Here is a 17,979-nt window from a genome sequence, read left to right on the forward strand (position 1 = left end):
CCATTTATCCAAAAATTCACCAAGATTTCATCAGGACTTCAGCAGTTTTTCAGATATCCTTGTAGAAATTACCTTGGAAATTTCAACAGAGATTGCTATAGGATTTCTTTTTGAAATATCGCTCAAATGTTTCAGAAAGTTCTCTAACAATTTCTAGAAAATATCCTTGACAATTCCCTTGGGGCTTCTTTGTCAACCTAGTGGAAACGTCCACGGCTATAAAACAAAGTCATACTGAGGCTGTCTGGGCTCGATTCCCAGTCAGTCCTGGTTATTTCCAAGCATCCGAAAGTTCAGATCAAAAGGCATGTTTTGTCTTAAGCAGCTTATTTTCTGAGTTATTAACCGAACTCCAGTTCACATAAAGTTAATTTAAATTGCCTAAATAGAATAATGTCTACCATAGTAAACAAATTCGCCGCGAACTTGCTGTGAACTTTCAAGTTATTATTAAGTGTACTTATTTCGAGAATCAAGTTCTGTTAGCATTCGTTATGTTCTCTTAATCAGGGAATCAAAATCTACTAGAAGTGTGTTTTACTTAAGCACCTGTGTGAAAATCTCAACAAACTTTTAGTATCTGGTAGAGTTACAGTCTCATTAGGAAAATGGGATCTAGTCTACTCCGTTTCTCAGCATACATATTTGATATCCACATTATACCAACCTACACAGCAAGAACATTTTCCTGGAATGTCTCCGGAACCGTTATTCACCTTTGCTCGATCAATGATTGGAACATCTTCCCGACTCTCAAAACTGTAGCCTTTGATGTTCGCCTCCCTAACGAGATACGGTCCGTCATAGCCCTTTTGTACCGATTAGGCACCGAATAGATAACGAGCTGTGGAATCCTATATTGACGCAGTCGTCGATCCATTCAAAGAGTGCATCCTACGCCTGAGCAGTTGTCCATTCAGCGACCCCCACGCGCAGTCTAGCCACAGCTAATTGAGTCGACTGGCCTTTTCGGGATGTCTGTACAAATTCAGTTCCTACCTTTGTTTAGTCTGATGCGACGCAAAGGCGATGCACTTCGGGTAATCTAGCTGGCCAAGAGTGATTTTTAAAATTCAAAAAATCGAATGATATGCCTGCATAATAAATTACACTGCGGACCACGTTCTTTATCCCAAGTACCAAAATACCGCTATTTACTCAATTAAGGGTTGCTGAATCCATTGCCGTTTTGAAAAATATCATAGCACGTCTTTTTGAACCCAACACAAAAAAATCTTCAAATAGTTTTGGCCAGCTTAATTGTCCGAATAATGCGTGTCCATGGTGCGACGACAGCGTGCGCAGGTGGATCGGAACGGGTTGCAGGCCCTACTGACAATTGGGTCAACCATCATTAGCATATGGTCGCCTGGAAGCAGAGACCATATCGAAGGAACGCAACCATCTCTTCCCATTCCAATTTGTCATCGTTTCGACCACTTTCTGCCGAGCGGTCCAAGTCATGATTCATGGCTTTCCTCCAGTAGAGGGAAGGCAGGGCAAAAGTTCAACCTTAGAAACGAATACCACAAACCTAAGTCTCAACCTATTGCCTACGATTTTGCTGAACAAACTTGTGTCAAAATATTTAGCCATTTTTAGCTAACAATTTTCAAATTGTTTGTCGTAAACGAATTTTTGTGTCACTTATGAGAAACACGATTTTTTTTTTTTTTCAAATGCCATGTACACCGTATTTTACACGGGTCATTAATCAAGATCATCAAGACTTCCGTTTGCTGGGGGAAGCGCTTCGAGCGAGATAAACGACTAATAATTGCCATTAATTGAAACGATTGAAAACGGATGCGGTTTGATTCGGCATCAACCAAACTTGGACGCGTCGCCTGCGGGGCGCCAAATTATTGCGTTACACTTTTTAACGAGGTGTCAACGCGCGTGACCAAAAACCGAGAAAAATTTGGGCTACACACTGAAGGAAGGCAAATTAACTCTACGCGCGGCGGACTCCATGCAGGCCCTCCGAATGGAAAGTTGGATGATGGGAACATATGGGGGAGACGCGATGGCGCGGTACAACTCTACGGCGATTGTGCGACATTTCCCCGAATGTACCATTTCCCGAAAATATCGTAAGTTATTCTACGTAGGAGAAGTGGTGGGAAAATGAACATCTTGAGGATTTCATCTTGTTACAAATTGGTATATTTGTATGGTTTCATCCCACTATTTAAGAAATAAGGGATGTTCTCTAAGCAGGGACATTAAGGCTAATAATAATGTTTTTAGGATATACAAAAACTGGTTGGAATGTTTTTCAATTCCTTTACTAGTACCATTTTAATCATTACTTTCATTTCTTCTATATAGGTGTTCTGTGTTCAGCAACACAGGGAAACACTATCATCCTAATTTGATATAACAAAATTAAGCTTTTATTAACATTTTGTTAACAACATACTAAATTTCATTTGCCGTAGCAGTTCGGAAATTTTATAGGTATGTTGATTTTACCTGCCTATAATAGATTTTTTTTCAATTAACTTAACCCAACTTAACCTTAATATATAACGCGTTAATCGTAGCAAAAGAAGATTGCAACAATTTTTGTTCAATATTGTCGACATTTGTCCCAATGGTTAAACATTGGATATTCTATGTAACTCATTAGTACTGTAACCAAAGAGTTGTCTTATCGATCGAAAGTAGTCGTAAGCCACGTGTTCGGTTACCTATCGCTAGTAACTTAAGAGCCAGTTCGCGAGAGCCGCAACCCCTTCTTGTATTGATGTTCTTCGATCAGGCTGAAATTTTCAGGGATTGTTCTTCTATATAAAAGATGATGTTTTGCAAAATATTAGATTTTTATATTAGGGGGAAGTGGGACAAAATGACCCCCAATGTTTTCATGTCACTAAACATGCAAAATCACAAAATATGATATAACTATAGTAAAACTACACAGATTACGTTGAAATTTGGCTTGATTACTCTACTTTATATAAACTTTGAGATAAGCATGGTATATGAATTTTAAAAGTACTTCAAATCGAAAAAAATGGGTTTTTTATAAAAAAATTAGTGATTTTCAAATCGATTTTTTTCTTACCAACCGAACTAGGTCAAAAAACTAAATATGACGTTTTGTAGGGTAACTTATGGGCTTTCATTTGAGGTGTAATCCAGATATGCCGTTTCAAAAAATTTCGAAAAAAAAATTTTTTTCGGGGTAGTGTTTGAACTTGAGCCATTTTGCGAGTCACCGCTACCGCCTTGTCTAGAGAGGTTGTATTGATGTTCTCCGATCGAGCTGAAATTTACAGGAGTTGTTTTCCTATATGAAAGAATGTTTTCCGCAAAATTTCAGATTTTATATTAGGGAGAAGTGGTACAAAATAACCACTAATGATTTAAAATACAAAACCATACAAAATCAATTAAAGTGCTATAATAGCAATAGAAAAAATGCACGAATTTGCATGAAATTTGGCATGTTTACCTAACGTTACATGAACTTCAAAATGAACATGGTATTTGGATTAGAAAAACGTTTCAAATTGATAAAAAATCAGTTTAATTTTTTTTTAACAATATTAGTTTTTTTTTTTTCAAATCGACTTATATTTTTGTCAACCGAACTAGGTCAAAAAACTAAATATGAAGTTTTGTAGGGAAACTCAGGAGCTTTCATTCGCAGTGTACCGTAGTGAATCGAAATTTGGACGGTACCTATACCCGGACACTCAGATAATATTTACCAATAAAATGCTAAATTGAAAACATTTATACAATTATATTGAATGAAAAAATAGCTGTTTTTGTATTTATTACGACGTATTGGCTTTTCGGAGGTCTGTTCAACAAACTCATCAATGTCCCCGATGAGATCAGCTCAAGGGTATAAATTTATTGGTTAGAGATAATCGTATAGCATATTTTTATTACTTACATTTGGTCTCTTACTAGGCAAACAAATTCAAATTTTTTAAATTTAATATAAGATAATTCAGGGCTCTATCTGTGATTATTTAGTTTTATTAAACATATAGTAATCATATATAAATAATAATTCACTTAATAAACGATTTTGCATTCACATCGATCAATCAACAATGAGAAGGTATTTTTTCAATTCTCATTACCCCACTTGACATTTCCCCCACTCATTCGCATGAATGGTATCTACGCGTTCGAGGAGGGCTTAGATGGAGGCAATCGTCGCAGCAGTAGTGATTGTAACATAAAGTTATAGTTTTAAAGTTTAGTGACACCATATTGAAAAAAATATGCTGTAAATATAGTTTAAAATAGTAAAAAAAGGCTGTCCGGAATTGGAGCCCAATGTTTTTGAATCCGGACATTGTATTGGAATTGTATGTTTCGATGCCGTAAGTACACAATTTTCAAATAAAACTGGAACAATACTTTGAACATCATCAACACATGAGTAATATGTAATAAGAACAATACTGTGCGTCGTGCATTGAACCAATCAGTGATGATGGCAGTTTAAACCACCAACATGTCTGTCCAAACAACTAAATCACAAACATTGCTTACACAATATGTGTTCATTACTATTCAAAAAGAAACCCATTTGGCAGAACTACACTTTTTATAAGGAAAAAGTGGGTCAAAATGACCCCCAATATTTTTGTGTCGAAAAACACACAAAATCACAAGATTTACAGTAACGTTCAAACGGATTGTACTGAAAAATATATATATTTTTTTTTTGTAAAAACACACATTTTTCCGTGGAAAAATGCAGTTTTTAACAATCTTCGTCTCTCTTTTACTCATTCGAGAAATTTGCAAACATCAAGGCTACTTACTTTACTTACTTTTGCTGGCTCTACGTCCTTCAAGACATGACCTGCGTCACAATGTTACGCCAACTAACTCGGTCCATGGCTGCTAACCTCCAATTCCTCGATCGCCCCACACTTCCAAGATCCTGCTCCACTTGGTCAAACCACCTAGCTCGTTGCGTTCCCCTTCGTCTTGTACCGGCCGAATTTGAGTTGAACACCATTTTTGCGGGATTGTTGTCCGGCATTCTCACAACGTGTCCCGCCCATCGTACCCTTCCAGCTTTGGCGACTTTCGTGATACTGGGTTCACCGTAGAGTTGCGCAAGCTCGTGGTTCATTCTTCTCCTCCATACGCCGTTCTCACATACTCCGCCGAAGATCGTCCTAAGCACACGTCGTTCAAAAACTCCTAGCGCTTGCAGGTCCTCTTCGAGCATTGTCCACGTCTCATGCCCGTAGAGGACTACCATCAAGGCTAGTAAAAGTCAAAATTCCATTCAAGATATAAACAGTACAGTGTCTCATAGCAGCCATATGTGCAGTCAGTCTAAACTAAGCTAAACTCAATTATTTACAAATTGATCTCTAGCAAACATACCATCATACACAATACATGCGACCCTCCTAATCAAACCCATCAAACATTATCCAAATTAAAAAAAATGCGGTAGTTGATTTACATCCAAACAGCGTGAGAAGAAAAAACGCTTACTACTGAACCGCCGAAGCTGCTAACGAAAACATTGGTGTAATGACTTATTGTTATCCACATCATCACTTTTGCATCACTGGCGTTACGTCCCAACTGGGACAAAAACTGCTTCTCAGCTGTTCTTATGAGCACTTCCAAAGTTATTAACTGAGAGCTTTCTATGCCAATGACCATTTTTGCATATGTATATCGTGTGGCAGGTACGTAGATAAAAATTTCTAACCCGAAAAGATCCTCGACCGGTGGGATTCGAACCCATGACTCTCAGCTTGGTCTTGCTGAATAGCTGCGCGTTTAACGCTACGGCTATCTGGGCCCCTACTATCGCTCTTATAGCAGTTTAATTAATTTTGTATTATTTTACATATTAAATCATTAGTGGTTATTTTGCACCACTTCTCCCTAATATAAAAATCTGAAATTTTGCGGAAAACATTCTTTCATATAGGAAAACAACTCCTGTAAATTTCAGCTCGATCGGAGAACATCAATACAACTTCTCTAGACAAGGCGGTTGCGGTGACTCGCAAAATGGCTCAAGTTCAAACACCACCCCGAAAAAAAAAATTTTTTCGAAAATTTTTGAAACGGCATATCTGGATTAGACCTCAAATGAAAGCCCATGAGTTACCCTACAAAACGTCATATTTAGTTTTTTGACCTAGTTCGGTTGGTAAGAAAAAAATCGATTTGAAAATCGCTAAATTTTGTATGAAAAACTCATTTTTCTCGATTTGAAGTACTTTCAAAATCCATATACTATGCCAACCTCAAAGTTTATATAACGTAGAGTATTCATGCCAAATTTCAACATAATCCGTGCAGTTTTACTATAGTTATATCAATTTTTGTGATTTTGCATGTTTAGTGACATGAAATCATTGGGGGTCATTTTGTCCCACTTCCCCCTAATATAAAAATCTAATATTTTGCAAAACATCATCTTTTATGTAAAAGAACAATCCCTTAAAATTTCAGCCTGATCGGAGAACATCAATACAACTTCCCTTGGAAAGGGGGTTGCGGTTCTCGCGAACTGGCTCTTAAGCGCCATCTTCAACTGAAGGATCACTAGTACCGTTAATGTCCGGCCACGACTCTTTTCTGAGGGCAGGTAGTTATTCCCAATCACCGTAAACTCACTTCCAATTCAATACCAAAATTCAGCCATAAAAACCAATCAGAAAACTACCAAATAATGAACCAAGCTATTAAATAAACTACTCGAACCCATATCACACCATTCGAGCACTGATGGAGGCGGATGGTTAATTACTTAGACCTAAAAGAGTTACTACGAAAGAAATAATTCTAATAAATCAATGAGAGATCAAATTCAAAACTTAATTCTAAAACGCTTCCCGAAGTAATTAAGAAAAAAGTGAGCACAAATTCATGTTAAGTATTTAATTTTCAACGAAAGAGTGTAAGAGCTAAACTAGAAACTAAGACAGCTATCTACTAATTTATATACATTTATGTACAATTTTTCAAAAAATCTTCTCAGAGCTCGAGTCAAAGAGTGCACAAGAACGGGCTTACTTGCTGGCCAACTGGCTTGGGTTCCAACGACGCTTGGCTTCACGTGGCGTCGATGCACTTGTTTTTCTTCGGAGAGGTTCGAGAATCGTCGTATTCTAGAGAGGCCACACAGCAGATTCTTCGGGTATATTGGCTCCAGACAAATACCCACGTTGAATGGGTTTAAGCCCAAGCACTCATCACAATTTCAATACAAATTTACCTTTAAGTACGACCGATTTTGCTTCACACTCTTTCTAACGTTAAGAACCACTTCCAAAAGCAAACTAGTACAATAACTTTGGAAAAACAATTAGAATTAATATTTACTATCGGAAAACGATTAACAATTACTCACTTCACCGTATTTAGGCTAATATCAGGTTTAGAATCAATCACTTTTCTTCACCACGGTTTTCACCAAAATGAGCAAATTTGTGTGATGCGAGCTCGTTCGACCCTCTTATATATCTGTCCACAACTGTATATTGTATACCGCCCTGTTTTCTGATTGGTCCAAAAATGGCTTCCGGTTTTTCTTTCCACTTTTAGATGAATTTGGATTGGCTAGAAAAAGGGTTTCCGGTTTCGGGCTAAATGGCAAAAGTCTAGCACTCCTAAGCTTATTCCATATTTAGTCGAGCACCCAAGAAAAGCTCGCACATGTTTTCGCCTGTAAGTAGGCAACCCACCTATCTCAGACATTTAACGTTTTAGTACTAAGCTCGTCGTGTGGCTACTTGACAACAGGTGGCTTAATACATCACAAATAATGTTGCCTTTTACAAAGCGGCTACATAACACGCTAAAATTGATAAACGAATTAAAACAAGTTTTAATAAATTAATCAAACAATCAATAACTAATTTATTACTAAACTTAATGTAACAAAGACATTTGTTACAGTACTATACCAGGAATGAAGCTTCAGAATCATTTTCAAAATTTTAGTTTGAATCCTCTGCAGAGATTTCTTACTTGTATTACAAACGCTAGTCCATATTAGGACATACCGCATGGCTGGTCTGAAAATTTGTTTGAAGATCAAAAGCTTGTTCATAAGACAAAGTTTAGATTTTCTGATTCTGATTCACACTCTATCTCCACCCATTTGAGAGCGATCATTTCCGCAGCGGCTGTAACCACTTCGTTCACCGCTAGCTCTTCTGCCTCATCGAAAGGTTTCGAAACGAAGGTCGAATGGCGAGATAGAGCATCAGCGATATTGTTTTTTTTTCCGAAATATGTTCGATTTTGTACTTAAGGCTTTGGAGATGCAATACCCATTGCTCAATGCGAGCACATAGACGGGACACGGAGGTGAAAAGAAAAGTCAGCGCTTTGCAATCCGTCAGTAGGTTAAGCTTCTTACCGATCAAGAAAATCTGAAATCTTTCCACACTCCAGACTAATGCCAATGCTTCCTTCTCTGTCTGACAGTACCTTCTCTCAGTATCTGTCAACGACTTGGAAGCGTAGCAGATGACATATGAATCCCCAATCGAGTCTGTTTGGATAAGAACACTACCAAGAGCATGCGGACTTGCGTCGGCAATTACAGATGTTTTGTTTTCCAGTCTGTAGAACCCTAACCTTGGAGCAAACTTCGTTTCACTGCACGAAACGCAGATTTCTCATGATCACCTCAATGTAATTTAACACCTTTTTGAGTTAGTCGTCTGAGTGACTCGTCTATAGCTGCCAGAAGTAATTCGTCTAGCTTCTCATTAACAGCTCCCTCTAACGGAATTGGGATACGTCGTAGCGGTTGGAATACCGGAGTGATCAATGGGTCCATAGAAATACGTAACTTTGTATCAGTAATCTTGGAGAACGGAGCATTGTAGATTTCCTTTTCGGTAACTCTGTTTATATCCAAACTGATCTTCAGGATCTCTAACTGTTTCGAAGTAGTGTCTCTGCATTGAATTGGGTACCCTACCATAGTTCTCGTTTGAGGCACTCTACCATGATCCAATTCTCTAAAAATTTCAATCAGGCGCCCATCCACAATTCTCCTGTTGGGCACCCTACCATGATCCACTTCATCAAAATTCCAACTTTATTATTACCCTACCTCAGTTCTTTTTTCGGTACCTCATCACCACCAACATTCTTTTTTCGGTACCGGTACCACCACCACCAACATGTAAAACATCCAACAGGGCCCCTAGCACAGTTCTTATTTCCACACCAATTCTCAGAAAGTTATCATGAATCTCTTTCTTGCTTGGTTTCAACCTTATCCTTTTCTCAATGCCTTATCAAGCAAAAATCACAAGTTTGCTAAATTCGTGAAAATAAATTTGGGTTAATTCTACGAGTGGCGTGAGGTGAGAATTGTCGGTGTCGTATAGCGAGGTGACAATTCTCGACTCGAGTGAAGTGACTAGCCGTGCAAATCAAATGGAGAGTCACTTCACTCGAGTCGAGAATTATCACCTCGCTATACGACACCGACAATTCTCACCTCACGCCAGTCGTAGAATAAACCCAATTGTTTTTTTTAACATCACATTTTAAAATCCAGTAATTTTCATCTCAGTAGGTCAACCTGAGGAAAAATCACTTGGATAAATCCCAAAAGGGCTCAGAAAAATGAATCTATGTAATTTTCACAGTACAATAAGTCTTCAATCTGACAGCAATATTCATCATTTAAATTAGTTTCAATATCTGAACCAAGTTTCAATGCCGATCATTGATTCAACTCAATCTCGAATCATCGACTTGAACATGTTGGTGTTTCAGTCATCTTGAAAAATTCACGGAGATGAAAAAAAAACGTTTTGCACGCACTTTATCCAGTTTTACCGTTTTGACTCATATTCCGAACACTTAAGGCCAACAGTGACTTTAAATGCATCTTATAGGCATGAATTAGCTGATATCTGTATAAATTTTAGTACCTCTACAAAGTCTAACTGTTAGCTGTTAAGTATGCCGATAAAATTGTTCATTTAAACTTGTTTTGTATTGTTTTTACGTAAAAGTATGGAACAACATTTTGACTCAAATGCCGAACACTGTGTTCATTCTGTCTCATATTTCGAACACCTTGATTCAAATTCCGAACAGCACGAATAAATTGTATTCAAATGAATAATTTCGCAAATAATATTATCTCAGCTACTTTTATTGCTCTCGAGCTAGAGAATCATCAAAACTCCCGAGCTATAAAATAAATTGGAAAACATTGAAATTGAATTCATATCGCCATACAAAAGTCGAGAGTTCGGAATATGAGTTCTTCTTCTTCTTCTTTCTGGCGTTACGTCCCCACTGGGACAGAGCCTGCTTCTCAGCTTAGTGTTCTTATGAGCACTTCCACAGTTATTAACTGAGAGCTTACTATGCCAATGACTATTTTTGCATGCGTATATCGTGTGGCAGGTACGAAGATACTCTATGCCCTGGGAAGTCGAGAAAATTTCCAACCCGAAAAGACCCTCGACCGGTGGGATTCGAACCCACGACCCTCAGCTTGGTCTTGCTGAATAGCTGCGCGTTTACCGCTACGGCTATCTGGGCCCCTGAATATGAGTCTGTTTGGAATTTGAGACAAAACGGTTCAAATATTTAAAATATAGTCGTCGCCATATGTAAGGTTATCCAAAGGGGTTACTTGGGGTTTGCTGATCAAACAAGCTGTTCGGATGTTCAATGAAAACTCACTGAAACACACAGTATTCGCACACTAGGCACTAATGATCCGTTCACTGCGATGGTCGCAATACTTCTCCCGGTCTATTTCTCGCACGCAACGATTCTCTGTCGTCGTTTTCGTCTTCTTCACGAACGGTCGTCGTTCGTGGTGTTCCACAAGATAAAACAAAAAGGACAGCTAATAAAAGGCCAAGGTTTATACATTCAGACCCTACAGAACCCATCTCATCGTGACAACATGTTTACTTGAAGGTTTCAAATAAAGAGCTTTTGGTTTATATGGGAATATTATTAGTTGAGTCTCGGAAGCATTAGGAGAAATCTTCCATTTTTATTGACAATGGACCTATGCACGGGTTCACTATTTGACGTTTTAGCGGTGCCGTGTTATTTATGTCACCATGGAAACTAGTGAATTCGGCACCGCTCAAACGTCAAATAAGTGAACTCGTGCATTGGTTCATTGCACGAATTTTTAGATTCTAATGAAATTGTTCATTTGCAAGATACAATTTACGCACTCACTAATACCAGTAGGCGTATGCTTTAAAAGCTATGACGTTTCAAAATTGTTCAAAGCAGTAAGACAAATTAATGACAGGCATGGCGTGCAATTGCTACCTCGCGTACCTGCAGGAATAATAAATAGACACTTTTGTGTGACCCTGTCCTGCCCAGCAACTCCAATCACTATTCCCCCGGTACCACATGGGATACGAGATACTTTAAGAAAGATCGGGTAACCAACCCCGGTGAGAATTTAGTTGTATGCTGACAGGAAAGGGGGGATATGGTTTTACAAACCTGGAGCATCTGTACTCCATGTCAGGGCTCACAACAGTATCTGTTCCTTATGTCAGGGATAGTTTATCTTTCAGCAAATTCAGTCTTCATTGACGACTTTGGGTTCTCCCTGTAAGTATTCCACATTGACGAACGAACTGAAATTTAGAAGGATTTTTCCTGCATTGCTCACTGGAGAATTCTTATGGCCATTTACTTTTCATGTAAATCCTTATTATTGCAGTAGTTTTCGCAAAAAAAAAACTAATGCCTTGTTTATGTGATAATTTACGTTCACACAAAATAAGCATCAAAACAGGGACGAAAAACGTTGGTAACGAAACAGCTGTCAAACTGTCAAACTTTTTAATTTTATTTATTAGGCACTCCGTGCACTTGGCCACTACTATGCCGAGGATCATATTTACAGAATCTATTTATATCCTAGTTCTTATTGCTATTCCTCCCACACCGAGCAGGTAGAGGAGAGTGCTGCCGTTGGTCCAATCCATATCCATATCGAAGTCCATTGGTGTGCGGTGGTTCATTTTGCCATGTATATGTGTCGTGTGAGGCAACAGCCTACAAAGAGGGTCAATGTGTCTCAGTCACCATCCAATACTGACGAAGGATGGATGTGTTCCCTTATACACAGTCCTTCGTGCGGCGTCTTCTGGTGGCTGGACGGAGTTTTTTGTGTGGGGGGATTGGGAATCGAACCCATGACCTTCCGCTTACGAAGCGAAACCGTAACCTCGAGGCTACGAGACCCCCCTGTGTGCAAATGTTCACTTTGCAAAAATTTTCTGCATAGTAGTCTAATAAGGTGCAAAATGCTCAATACAAATATGAAGAAAATATAACCAAAAGACTTCGTCTTTCAGATTTAAAGTTCTGATGATTAACCTTGACCTTCAGGTTTTTTGGAACGAATCAAATTTGCTTGATGAGTGGTCGAATGTCCATATCGGAATCCGAACCGATCATTAGCAAAAATTGAATTTTCGTTTATGTGGACCATCATTCTGCTTAAAAATTTTAAGTTAAAATGACTTTTTAAACAGGTTTACTTATTAAGAAACTCAAGATTATTGGACGATAGCTGGAAGCTTCTGCAGGATTCGTAATTCGACACAAACTTGGATTTTTCCATTTGTCAGGTAAGTCTGCCAACTAAAAGCATTTATTGAACATTACAACCAAGCTACTCTTTGGAACTTTCTTGATGAAGATGATTGATGACTAGAGTCGCTTGATTTCTAGAAGAGTAAAAGCAAGTAGGGCATTAAGGTATTGAGTTCAGAAACTCCCTGAAGATCACTCATCACATAGGATTGCTTATTAACTTGCTGGCCAGTGCATTAAAAAGGCAAATAGGCAGCACTGAAAAAACAAACGCTGAACAAACAAGTTTGGATCTCTTTTAAGTTTGAATTCCGATTTTATGTAAAAAAATAAACTGCGTTAACTGATATATGTGTGTTATTAGCTGTTAGAAATTTAAGCAGCTCATCCTTTCTACCTTTTAAAGAACGAGGATTTCAATTCAAAATATTAAAAAAATAATATTTTGATCCATTAGAGAAATTTTATCTAATACCAATTTTATTTGTAAATTTTACACCAACTTGGACTGGAATTTTCCTTCTTTTAATGGTAGGCTGTACACTGCCCACACTATTATGGGTCACCTTGTCACGATTATTAGTCACTCTATTCTACATGCAATTCAAACGGGAATGACCCATAATAGTGGGTGACCCATGATAGTGTAACCACTGTACTTCCAAATCATTTCGTTTTATTTCGCAGAGACCCGTCAAACGGCCAAACTTCCTTATATACGCTTAATACTAACATACTTTTCATTTTCACTTCAAGCATACAAATTTACTAAGTTCAGTATGTTATACCGATAATTAAACAAAATCTGGAAAACGTCTTTGGAAAAACTATCGGGGAAATGGTTTTCGGGCAAATGTTGGACAATCCGCTACGACAATTTGACGACGCACCCAGCCGGCAGCGATTCACGCATGGAATAATTTTATTCCGTTTGAACTTGTCTTTATGTGGTTGGCAATAAATTATAGTTGGAGTAAATTTTGGGCTGTCCACCGTCACAGGTAGAAACATGCATTGGAAGTTCAAATGGCTCGTAGAAAGTCGACGAAACTGGATAGTTTTCTTCTATCTGGTGTAACATTCCAACTGGAGCAGAGCACACTTCTCAGCTTGCCATTGGACCATTTTAGCAAGTGTATATCGTGTGGGGAAGTCAAGGCCTGGCAGCCCTAGGAAGTCAAGAAACATTCCTTTACGAAAAGATCCTCGACCGGCAGGATTCGAACCCACGACCCTTAGCTCAGCATGGTCTTGCTGAAAAGCTGTGCGTTCACTTATGGGTATGTGGGCCTCTATTTTTAGATTTAGGGCAGACAAAACGAAAATTCTTTGAAGACCATTCTCAATAAGAGATCAATTTTCTGATGCATTTAAGTTATTCCTATCATTGGATGCAACGCCTGCAAGCGTTGCATCCCTGCTGCAGCCCACGAGCAGTCAAAATGAAAAAAAAATGACCCAGAGAAGCCCGCGCCCTTTGTCGAGCCCCAAACCATCATCACCTCACGCATCAACCGTTCCAATTCACGACTTCCTATCAATCCTTCTTGTATCGCGCGGGTTGCTTATTAACACGTTTTGTGAAAGTTAATAAGAACAGACCGGGAGGGGCAGAATTTATGGCAGCACGATCATGCAGGGCCACAAACCGAAATCGAATTTGTTCCTACGGATGTCTGTCTGTCCATACAAGTTTTTGGGGCGACAAACGTGTATCCATTCATGGGAGGTTTCGAATTTCAACCGTCCTACGATGGGTCCCTTCTCAGGGTTTTGAAGGCGGAACCCCTCATACAGCTTTATTTATGAGATCATACCCACTCGAACTCATCCAGTAACTGATTCGGTTCTCTTGTTTCTTTCGTTTAATTACAGGTAGCAGTACCAGCTTGGCTCCCTCCCTCCTGGGCTATTACGACTCGTTAGCTACCAAAGTGAGTGACGATCCCAACGTCAACAGCAACACCGAAATTTCAGCTGCAAGCTCTACAACCACCAACATCAAAACTGCAAACTCGTCGATATCAATCAATCAACAGAGCATTATCACCACCGAAAGGTCGTTCCAGTCCAGTAGTTCCCTGAAGCTGAAATCATTCAGTCTGAGCAACGGAACAAGTCTAAGGCCCACACGAGCAGCCCCACAACTTCCCAAATCCGGAGACAAATTTCGTAATCTATCAAACAACGTAGCGCGAATACTGTCCAACACAGAAACGGCTGTAGACGGCGAACCGAACCGACCGCGACCACCGCCAACGCCTTTCCATCGCAACCACATTCAATCGGCGTCGTTCAACTCAGGTCGCGCCACAACCTCCTCGTCACGATACGTCTTCAAGAACTTCCCGCTGTCCAAAAACATCACAAAACTCAGCCATCTTGGCTGCGAATCAGTGCGAGAACCCTCCAAGCTATCCCCCATCTCGCCAGACCTATCCAATGGAAACTGTGATACTTCCATCGAGGAAGACATCCCCAAGCTGAGTTTCATCCAGCAGCGAATCAAATCACTCACTTCGGCTCTGTTCGATGCCGACGAAGCTGACAGCGAGGTCAGCAAAAACCAGATCGACCAGCAGCCGGTAAGGACAGTACAGGAAGACGTCGATCCCGAACCAGTTCTTAGAAATCCGGAAAAGTCTATGGACGCTAGCGAAGCCGATCCGCACAATGCCTTCGTCGAGAACTGTGACGAATCCGAGCACCGTAATACCATCGTGGAAACGAGAAATCCCTACTTGAACCTAGTCGTTGTTGAACCAGCACCGGAGGAACCCCAACCGGTGGACCGAAGCAAATCTTTCCCACGAAACGTACAGATTTCGCCTAAACTTCCGCGATCCACCTCGACCTCGACGCCGAGTCTGGACACCAGTTCTGCTTCGCTTTCGTCGAGTAAAACATCCCTCACACAGCAGAACGCTCCGGGAACCCCTATTCTCAGCACCCGGCCACTGTCGGCCTCCTCTATATGTTCGTACTCGTCGAGCAGCAGTTCCGGCTCGGAACACCTGCTACTAGTCAACGGGAAATGCTGTGGAGCGCCTTCCTACCAGGCCAGCGTTGAAAGCCTAGCCGATCAGAGTGAATGCGAACAGGGCACCGCCGCCAGTGGACTAACCATGTGCGAACGGGCCGTCATGGAAATCATCGATTCGGAGCGGAGCTACGTCGAAGATCTGGGTCAGATCATTAAGGGGTATGTCGGATCGAGGTCAACTGTTCGCAGTGCGCATAGTACGGTCGTGCTGTGCGCACACGAATTCTTTCTGCATTCAGAAGTATATTAAACTAACTAAATGAATGAAACAGTACTTGTCTGTGCTACTTTTCATAACTATTGATCCCTTTTCGATTCTTGCCTGGACCCGTGCCATCGATTTTTCGTTGGACCCGTTAGCGAAAGTTGGATTCTATACTATTACCCGGAATATCATTACCTGGAATGCAATTTACCGGAAGACCACTTACCGGAATGTACCCTTACCCGGAAAACCAAATCTTCCATGTTCAACAACCTTTATCAATTTGTATAACGTTTTCATTCTCTTTCATTGATGTTCAGCACAACTTACACTCCCGTGCATAAGTTTGGGTTCACCCCCTAAAAAACATGCAAAAGTGTTCTGTCCATATCTCTGTGATTAAACGTCCAATTGAAACTCTCTAAGTCGCATTCGAAAGGCAAAGAGTTATTCTTACTTCGTATGTGTTTTTCCGAAAACATTCTTTGAACTTTGTATACTAAATTTTTACTTAAAGTTGTGACATTTTTCAAAAAACACACTGAAAAATCATATTTAATTTCCTCAGGATTGGGTCGACCAAAATTTTCAATCAAAGTGTCATTAGAATCGTTAACTTATATTCTTTGAAGAAACGCTACGAAATTTAGGCGGAAAAATCTGAAAGTACCGTTTTGATTCATATTACGGACAGCTTCAAATTCCGGACACTCTCATTTGTATGGGAAACATTTCACACGAAATGTTTCAATTTTCGCCGTCCAAAAGTTCTCATTTTAGAGGCTCGTTTTATTAGTTTTTTTCCATAAATATCATTGCAAATTTATAATGCCCAACTACCTTAGACGTCTCTTAAGTGGTTGAACGATTTCAATTGATGATTTGACTGTTCCATTAATGATTATCATGAACTGTCCGTAATTCGAATCAAAGCGTCCGGAATATGAGGCAAAAGTGAGGGAGCGTCCGGAATAAGAATCATGAAAAGGCCACACAATTTATTTTATTTAAAATTATTCAAGTTGCGGACGCGTATTCTTTACCCACCATCCGAAAGTTAAGGGCTTTCGACGCTCGATAATGCTAAAAAATCATACAGAATGATTTATTTTGTATGGTCCAAGTTGGGTTATACTTCACTGAGGCCTTAAGTGTCCGTAATATGAATCAAAACGGTATTCAAAATCAATGAAACAGTCAGTCAAGTCATCGTGCAAAAGTTTGGGCTCACCTAAACTGACTTAAATCTGTGAAATCTCAAACCAATCATGTACACGCCATTATTTGCGCTCAATAAAGCTTTAAACTATTAAAATCGGTTGAAAAATGGCAGAGATATTGACAAAAATGATGTGCGTGCGGCTCAGGTGAATCCAAACTTTTGCACGATTTGCATCATACTGAGGGGTGAACCCAAACTTTTGCACGATGACTTGACTGACTGTTTCATTGATTTTGAATACTTTCCAGATTTTTCCGCCAAAATTTCGTGGGGTCTCTTCAAAGAATATAAGATTACGATTCTAATGACACTTTGATTGAAAATTTTGGTCGACCCAATGCTGAGGAAATTCAATATGATTTTTCAGTATGTTTTTTGAAAAATGTCACAACTTTAAGTAAAAAATTAGTATACAAAATTCAAAAAATGTTTTTGGAAAAATACATACGAAGTAAGAATAACTCTTTGCCTTTCGAATGCGACTTAAAGAGTTTCAATTGGACGTGTAATCACAGAGATATGGACAGAACACTTTTGTATGTTTTTGAGGGGGTGAACCCAAACTTTTGCACGGGAGTGTATGTCACGCTAACCATGTACATTCTCGACTCCCTCGGATTCCATAAACACTTTTTCAAAATACATCTCCAAACTGCTATGAACCAAAACTGTTGTTCTTCTTTCCGGCATTACAACTCAACTGGGACAAAGCCTACTTTTCAGCAGTTCTAGGACAATTTCTACAGTTATTAGCCAATGTTAGCTGACCATTTTGGCATTCGTTTATAGTTTGACAAGTATGTACGTACTCTAGCTCATATTTGCCAACCAGAAATAACTTAGAACCGGCGGTATTCAACTCTACCAACCTCAGTTTGATGTTTCTGAATAGCTTCACTTGGCCGCAACGCAGGCCTTACGCTATGA

At 39.5% G+C, this 17,979-nt stretch overlaps 1 protein-coding gene across 1 annotated transcript in view; it reads left to right on the forward strand.

Moving 5' to 3' along the window:
• Positions 1-17,979, forward strand: part of LOC5569448 (pleckstrin homology domain-containing family G member 3) — a 397,912-nt gene that overhangs the window by 354,489 nt on the left and 25,444 nt on the right. The window contains exon 2 of the mRNA XM_021840969.1: positions 14,458-15,784. Within this exon, the coding sequence (XP_021696661.1) occupies positions 14,458-15,784 (1,327 nt within the window). The remainder of the gene's footprint in view (positions 1-14,457; positions 15,785-17,979) is intronic.

This window comes from Aedes aegypti, chromosome 2 (assembly GCF_002204515.2).
Source record: "Aedes aegypti strain LVP_AGWG chromosome 2, AaegL5.0 Primary Assembly, whole genome shotgun sequence".
NCBI lineage: Eukaryota > Metazoa > Arthropoda > Insecta > Diptera > Culicidae > Aedes > Aedes aegypti.